General features: G+C 41.8%; 2 protein-coding genes across 2 annotated transcripts; one reads left to right on the top strand and one right to left on the bottom strand.

The window, feature by feature from the left end:
* Positions 1-814: 814 nt before the first annotated feature.
* On the top strand, positions 815-3632 carry cfap73 (cilia and flagella associated protein 73; the record flags this gene model as incomplete). The annotated part of the gene is made up of 7 exons (XM_080738604.1): positions 815-870; positions 1029-1134; positions 1261-1365; positions 2075-2272; positions 2411-2632; positions 2734-2892; positions 3549-3632. The coding sequence occupies 7 exons, from the start codon at positions 815-817 to the stop codon at positions 3630-3632; spliced, it is 930 nt and encodes a 309-aa protein (XP_080594730.1).
* A 1265-nt stretch (positions 3633-4897) lies between these two features.
* Positions 4898-7243, bottom strand: drc10 (dynein regulatory complex subunit 10; the record flags this gene model as incomplete). Its single annotated transcript, XM_080738603.1, has 5 exons — positions 4898-5188; positions 5818-5889; positions 6004-6237; positions 6432-6760; positions 6919-7243. 5 exons carry the CDS (start codon positions 7241-7243, stop codon positions 4898-4900), a joined length of 1251 nt encoding a protein of 416 aa, XP_080594729.1.
* Positions 7244-8626: the final 1383 nt, after the last annotated feature.

Raw genomic sequence — 8626 nt, 5'->3', positions numbered from 1 at the left:
GGAGTTGAGTTAAATTGATTTCCCTAAAAACATCATGCTGCCATTTAAGATGTAGATTTTATGGGGGTTATTTCGTTTTTCTTAAGGACTTCGAGGGCCATTTTGAGAGGGTCAAAGGGCCGGGTCCGGCCCCCGGGCCGTATGTTGCCCATGTGTGCTAGATGCAGCATATATCTATGGATGCAGCGCCGACTCTTTCCTCCATAGCATAGTGGACACTGGACAGCTGAGCCTGGAGCCTGGTGGTGACCGAGGTTTATGCTTTGGGTTCTGATTCTGAAAGTTAAACCCCGCCTTCTGATAACTGGAATGGTATTTTTGAGAGGATCTCCGATCTTTGTTACATCACCCTTCGACGTACATTGACAGTATTATTAGCACGAGTAGGCCTAATAATGTGTAAACAACCGTGATGTTTGGACGTTTTCGTGACGTGGTAGAGCACACACACATTTTGTCCAATGAATTGAGCTCACAAAAAGTCAGCCCTTATGCCGTGACATTGTCTCGCAATGCCGTGACCCGGATTCGAACCGGGGTTGCTGCGGCCACAACGCAGAGTACTAACCACTATACGATCACGGCGAGCTACCGGGGCTTGAGAGAACATGCTGCCAAAGGCTATAGGATTGTGAAATACTGATGTGCACATTTCGCCACTAGGGGTTGTAAATGGTCTATGTATGTATGTTGCCGTGGAAACCGAAGCATTATGCGTTCCTAGAATAATTTGTTTGATAGAAAGTTTGGTAACACAAGGAAAAAAGAAAAACCTAGAATTCATAGTCATATTTTTTAAAATTTGGTTGCAAAAATGGCCAAGGATTTGGAGGATTATTTCAACATCGTCCATGAGGAACAACATGCAATGTGAGTGTGTTGATAAGTTTTGTCAGCTAATTTTTGAGGTGTAGGTGTAGGTGCTTGCCTGCTTGCCTGCTAGCCTACCACATCCACATAACTAAATCGATCAAATTGAATATTCAAATTTGTTTTTCTCCCTCCATGTGCTTGCTTGATGTGAATAGAAAGCTGTCTGCGGACGAGATGTATCTGATGACAAGGGCCACACGAATGTTGGACAAACGCAGAGAGATTATGGAGGTGGATAAACAGCTCAAAGGGCACATAAAGGTGCAAAACTATAGTCCTTTACATGTCATAACAGGTGCATTGTGAACGGCCTATATTATTTTACTTTGTAAAAGGAAAGGACAATTTCATTAATTATTTTCTACATCAACATTCTATGGTCTGTAGGAATTTGACATGAAAAGCAAAACTTTGCTAATACGCAGAGATGACGTGCTGATGAAGGAGGAAAGCCTGAAGGAATCACTTCTACACTTTGACAGATTTCTCAAGGTAGCGACTTTATGGTCCCGAATAGGGGGGAAATGGGGTAAGAGCAGCCACAGTCATCCCATGTATGAAACCACAAATAATGCAGTATAGCTTACCAATTGTACATTGATCGTCACACAGCATTCTTGTGATGGTTTGGATCCCTATAATGTAGGACTAGTCAACTAGAGCTAGAGTTAAAATGTAGTTTTTTGCCACTTGAAGTTGATTTTACTGAGCTCATGAACAACAAACATCATCAGGTAGTGTTTATGGCTGCCTTTTCATTCACATGAAAAGGGTTGAGCTCCACAGACAGAAACATAGGTTTAAAAAAAAACCTTAGAAAGATTTGAAATATTCCAAAGACTAGCTCAAATTTTCACGATTTTTCAAAAATAGCAGGTCTACAAGCTCGCAGTGCAGCACCGAGTGTGAGCTTGTATATCTGCTATTTTTCAATATAGTTAAAGTACCCAGGGCCCAGAATTTGGTGCGACACCCCTGGGAACACCATTTTCAATGATCAATAGGCTAAATATCTTCATTAGTGCACAAAACCCTGCACATAAAAAGTATGTGTGGTTTCATTACATACTTTATTGAAATCTTTATGTTTCTGGCCATGCTAAATATAAATTTACCGTTACAGTCAAATTGTACCATTACAGCTGCAGTGGATAACTGAGGTATCAGATGACCTTTTATCTCATTATTAATCCCCACACAGGAGAACGATGCTAAACGTAACAGAAGTCTAAAGAAAGTTGGGAAAGAGAGGCAGATTGTGCTTCAAAAGGAGGCCGAGGCAGAGGAACTGAAGGAGCAATGTGTTGCATTAGAGAACAGACTGAAGACGTTACAGCGAAGAGTACAGAGGAATACTCTGTACTGGACTTTCCTAGAACAGGTTCTCAAAATGGCTAAGGTAATCTAATTATGTTTGCACTTTACACTGCAACAACATTCTCATGTGGTCAAAGTCAAACCTGGGACAAAATCTCAAAATTTGTTGTTACTATTAATTATTATTATTTATTTTGTCCACACCACGTGAGTGCTACAGTTTGAGGAGGTGTGGCAGTTGCTGGGTCGCTTTGAGACCCTTCGTGTCACTAGAGATCAGCTCCATCAGAGGCAGAGGGAGGTTCAGGAGCAGACGGACAACCAGAGAGCAGCACTGCAGAGATACACTGGCCAACAGAGCTGCCTGCTGCTGCAAAAGAACAACCTGCTGTCCCAGCTACAGACACAGCTGGACCAGACACGATTAGAAGCTCTCAGATGGGTATATGACCTGCTGAATGAGATAAAACATCAAATACTTAATTTAGCCAGGCCTCTTTTTTTGTGTGTGTAATGAAAGTCAGTTCTTCCGATACCCTACAGGAAAATAAGCTGAATCACATCCAGAACACTGCAGCAAAGGAGACTCTGCTGCTGGGCCAAATCAAAATGGTGACCCTTAACCTTTACCAAATGACAGGTGGGCACATAGGGGAGAAAGAAAGTGTGGCTGTCGATGACACAGAGACACAGTTGGATAAGGTGAGCACTTTCACAGCAAGGGTAACGCAAAGTTCATCCTGATGAACTGGGTGTTCTGCTTCCGTAACTTGTCTAACATTACCCTGACAGCCAGGGGCGTCACAAGGGGTAGGAAAGTGGGACTGAGTTACTGGGGCCCAAGGTGGAGGGGCCCTAATAACTTTAACTATTGAAAAATAGCAGATATACAAGCTCACAGCGCGGCACCGAGTGCCGCGCTGCGAGCTTGTAGATCTGCTATTTTTGAAAAGTTGTGAAAATGTGTGAAAATCTTTGAATATATGTATTTTTTAAGCGAACATTTCTAACTCAAATTTTGCTTCTGGGGGTCCCTGGAACTAAATATTTTGAGATCGGGGTCCGTGGCCAAATACATATCATCTTGGGGGTCCTTGACATAGGTTTCTTGCACACATTTTCACGATTTTTCAAAAATAGCAGATATACAAGCTCGTATATCTGTGAGCTTGTATATCTGCTATTTTTCAATAGTTAACATTCATGGGGGGCCCGCAGTGAATCCTTGTACCCAGACTACCCAGGGCCCAGAATTTGGTGTGACGCCCCTGCTGACAGCCATACAGGCATCTAGGCTAAACAGCCAGAAGTCCAGCATTATGAAAAGTTCTCATCTGAACAGAATCTGCTCTCCTCAGATACAGATGTTCATCCTGAACCAGAGTGGCATAGTGAATGACATCAACCCTCCTCCCTCAGACACAACGGTGGATTTAAGATAAGAACAAGACAATACCAAGAGTGCATATCAACTGCAGCGGATTGTCTACTAGACTGCATAAAACAGAATACATTGCCAGCTCTTTTTTTTATTTGAACTGAAATTAATGAAGGAATGGTCTATGGGAAATAGATCGATCAAAAAACAATACAGCATAGCTGTACTGCCACTCTGTGGCCATTGTCGGGAATAGCAACCTGAATGCCATACAATAAACTGAACAGTGCCATATTACGCCAAATACTATTATATTATTTTTTAATAATGAAATGCATTCGGGGCGCCCGCTGGCCTGGTGGTCAAGGCGCGTACCACATACAAGGCTATGATGCCTGCTGGCGTCGCCGGTTCGATTCCCAATCCGGACGACCTTTGCCACATGTCATTCCCCATCTCTCTCCCTATTTCCTGTCAGTCTACTATCCTTTCAAATAAAGGCATAAAAAGGCCAAGAAAAAAAAAGATAAATAATGAAATGCATTCCCTGAAAAATTGCTTTTCGGTGTGCTATTTCATTATGTCGTATTTCGACATTAGTTTCAGCAATGTAACACTGTATTTTAAGTATTGTAATCTCAGGGGCTAGGAGTCCCCAAGGTCCCCAATGGAAACCTTTTTTGGTGCAATCCTTTTAGACCAAGTGTTTGACTGTACTTACTGTTTGGCTGTTTTACATTCTGTCTAATAAAAAAATCAGTCAATCAAAACCTACGTCTCCTAATGTACATCCTGAGAGTGTAAGAAAATAAACAGTGACAAGTTTTGTCCATAAAAGAGATGTTTCTTTTTAGATAGCTGAATGACAAACATATACAACAACAGGAGATGGAACACAAGTATCCCATAGTATTTTCAGTGGCCTCCCTGAAAACTCTTTCACTTTTTTCGGCAAGCAACATGGTCGTACGACCCAATATGAATTGGGCTTAATGGGCAATCCAAATAAAGTAAAACACAGTTCATTTTAATGTTCTGAAAGGGAGCCTTTGCAAAACACTTCAGCATCAGGTTTGTGAGCATGTATGTTGTGAGCTTGTTGTGAGCTTGTAGGTCAAGTTTATTAATTATTGACCGTTCAAGTGCTTATTGATATCAGTTAGTAATATCAGAAAACACAAATTGACATGAATCCAAAATACACTGGTGATTGTGCTGTCAAACGATGAAACTATATGGGATCTATGAAAAGGTCGTGGGGGTCCCTGCTTCATCTCTCTCTCAACTAAGGGGTCCTCTGCCTGAAAACGTTGAAGACCCCTGATTAAGCTATTTGCCTTTTTTGGATTTTCCCTTCTTGCCCTTCTTGCTTTTCGCCTTCTTGCTCTTGCCCTTCATGCTCTTGCGAACGCGGAAGCCCCGCCACCAGGCCTGGATGACGACAGCAGCTCTGGTGTTGAACTCCAGGTCTCTCTCCTCCTCCTGGAGCCTCTCCTCTGCCAGCAGTCGCTCCTCCTGGATCTGGCTGTACTCCACCTCCAGGACAGCATAGGCCTCCTGCAGCTGCCTCAGCTCCTCCTTCTCCTCCTCATAGATGGCTGCCATCTCCTCCAGCTCCACCTGAGTGGAGGGGGACGGTAGTGAAATGGATGGAACGAGAATTAGAGTTCTCAACGGGCCTAAAAATTATGGCCCGGCCCAAACTGGGCCCTAACTGGGCCGGCCCGAGGCCCTACCCGGCCCGAATAATTAGCATACATTTTAGGCCCTACCCTACCCTAAATGTCGGGTTGGGTTCGGGTATGGTCGGGTTCGGGCAGAATTTGAGAACTCTTACGAGAATGCCATTGAGGAGACAAAAATACTGTTGTGACCTCTGTCCGCAGTAGGTATTGACAAATGTATATTACATTTACATGTAAAAGTCCAGTGTTAAGTCTAGTATTCACTGGTATTTCATTCAGGAGTGGTTCTGTATCATGTGTACAGCCAGGGTAAGCTCATGTTCCATTCAAAACCTGAATATAATAGTTTTGGTATCTTAGAGCCCAGAGGAATTCATGGAAACCCTTTTTTTGGGCTGCTTGTGCAAGTTATTTCAAATATATAACATATTCTGAATATTATGTTAATCAATGCAGACAGAGGTGTTTGTGATCAGGAAGTTTATGTCATTATACTTTAACAGGGGTATTTGCTAGAATATTCTGAAACCACACAAGCTTGGCAGCTCAGCACTGAACCTGTACCTGCTTCTCTCCCATGTCAGCATCATACTTCTTAATCCTGTTTTCTATCTCTGTTTCCAACTTGTATTTTTTCTGCCGGGGACAAAAATAGAATAGAATTCTTACAGCAAATCAATTTTGTGGTCCACACTATAGCAAACCTTTTCAAATGGAAGGTTTAGGTATAATTGTATATATGAGATGCACCTTACGAAGTGCTGATTCCGCCTCCTTGTTCTCAAGGATAAGATTGTTGAGCTGAGCTGTAAATTGATTGGCCTCCTGCTGCAATCGAGTCTGTTTCCCCTCCGAAGCCTTAACATCTGCTTGGCTTTGCTTCTCTGCATCCTGCTGTGTACGCGACACAAAGTCTTCTGAGAGCTTTTCCATCTGGTGCAGAGAACTCTTCAATTTCTTGATCACATCATTTTTCTTAGAAATCTGGGAGACAAACAGGAAGAAAAACATGGAAAAGGGTTGGGAAACAGTGGACATAACATTGTCCATAGTAATTGTCCATGAGTTTTCTTAAGGTGAGAGCTGTAAATATCATGTACTTTGTCACCCTATTATAAGTAAAATACTGTCATTAGCCATGTAGTAGCTATACACCTTTAATTAAACATCTGTCTCACCGCTTCATCTCTGTCCTTGGTGACTGCTGCTACTTCTGTTTCTAGTGAAGCCACCAGCTCCATGTTCTTGCCATGGCGCACAGACAGCTCTTGCAAATACCGTCCCCGTGCTTGTTCCTCAGTAGGACTGGTGAGCAGCTTCTCCAGTACAACACCATGGAGCTCCCTTAGTCCTCCAATTAGACATTGCATGTTCTTACTCATCCCACTTGCCATGTCTACTTGTGTCCTCAAAGTATCGATGGCAGTTGGATGGGCTCGGAATAGTCTCAACACGTTCCTCAAGGACATCTGGAAATCCCTCTCAAGCTGATCTTTCTCTCTCCCCCCTGCTAATTGATTGATTGAAGAGTTTATTAGCAGTTTGCAATAGAAAAAAAGTACAGTTTCATGACAGCACAAATCACTGGTACAAGGTCAACTAAAAGGAGATCCTAGAAAGCCTTATTTCTTAATATTAAGCCAATTTGTCTTTCCGCTTCCTTACCTTGCCCCTGCTTTAGATGTTCCAGACTCTTCCCTAAGACTTGGTGCTCTCTCAGTGCCTCAGTTAGACCCTTATCTAGCCTACTGGACAGAGTGTCTAGGTGAACCAACACAGCAGGCAGCATGGCTACTAACTCCATTCCACCAATGCAGTCTTCTATAACACCAGATATTTGCTGTGTCTCTAGAGAAGACAATTTCTTCTGTAGAGGGTCAAGGATCTTTTGGGAGTCTTCCGGGAGTCTCTTGGACCTTGGCTGGGGAGTGGAAGACAACATCTGAAGACTGGCATCCACTGCCACCAAAGTTGCCACCTCTGCAGACATACTATTGGAAGATTATAATTAACTTTTAGTTTAGTTAATTGTATTTATTTATTTATTTCACATCACTCATTATGGCATCATTATAGGTAATTTACACATGACTACTTGTTATCGAGCTGGAAGTTAAAATAGCGCTTACCTCAAGGTTAGACTTTAGGCTAGAGTAGACACTTTGACATTGACAAGATCTGTAATATTACGCAGTTACATTGCCTGACGTTCGCCTCAGTGTCTGCCAACAGTATCTCCTATGCTTTTGTTTTAGTCTCGGTTGCTAAGATACCATCTCCAACTGAACTGGCATATTGACTAGTCAGTCAGCGTGTACCTACCGGGGCAGATGGCAAATCACGTTATTAGGCTACTTGTTGTTTTTTCAAACTATTATTTAATTTAATTTAATGACAATTTAAGAAACACATTGATTTTAATTTGATCCAGATGATGAATACGCCAATGCTTGGGAGCCTGGTGGTTAATTTCCTTTCTTTTCTTTTTTGTGAGAGGACAATGTAGACTATAGGCCTATATTAACAAGTATGCGCATCGTTGCTATTTCACAGCAATGTGATGTGATTATGATAAGCAAAAGTTCTTGATTTGCATTCGTCAACCTGCCTTTCAAAATAAGAGTTTGTATTATTTACTGTGGAATGTGGATGTTTAAAAAAGAAAAGAAAAAAATAACACTTCGTTATTACAATCACAATACAAAAAAGCCGGTGTGCATGGTCAGTATCACGGTGGTCTGCAGTATCATGGTCAGTAGGCCTACTAATGGCCAGTATCATTATAGTCAGCAGTGTCACAGTATCTTAGTATCATGTCAGTAATGTCATCATGTCAGTATCATGACCAGGTCAGTATCATGTCAGTAAAAAGGACAAAAAAAGGTTGCACACTTTTTTTGGGCTTTCCTCAGAATCGACAAAGCAGTAGGCCTATGTCACTGTCTGTCAGTATCATCATAACAGTATTATGGTCAGTGTCATCAATCATGTCAGTAGGATGGCCAGTATCATGTATGAATACATGGAATGACTAGCAACCAAAACAGGACCGAGGAAAGAAGCTGGCGTAGGAATTAAACTACAGAGTTTGTGCTAGTCCAATACTTTTTACTGGATGGTGTTATAGATCTTCAGTGACTTAGATGTTTCTGTTTTAAAACCGGTTTCCTTTTTCTTGGTTTATAAATAACATCAACAACTGCATCAAGGCCTTATGTGCCACAAGGCACAAAGTGGATAGGTAACAGGTAACTGCATCCATTACAACTTTTAATTGTTGAGTTTTTCTTTTCATGATTAAATTGTGAGCAGTGTGTGCAGAAAACTAATTAAAGCAATCACTTTTATTATTTTCATTTGTATCCACAAACAA

The sequence above is a fragment of the Nannobrachium achirus genome, assembly GCF_963921795.1.
Source record: "Nannobrachium achirus genome assembly, chromosome: 12".
Classification (NCBI taxonomy): domain Eukaryota; kingdom Metazoa; phylum Chordata; class Actinopteri; order Myctophiformes; family Myctophidae; genus Nannobrachium; species Nannobrachium achirus.
This window is presented reverse-complemented; position numbering and strand designations above follow the sequence as displayed.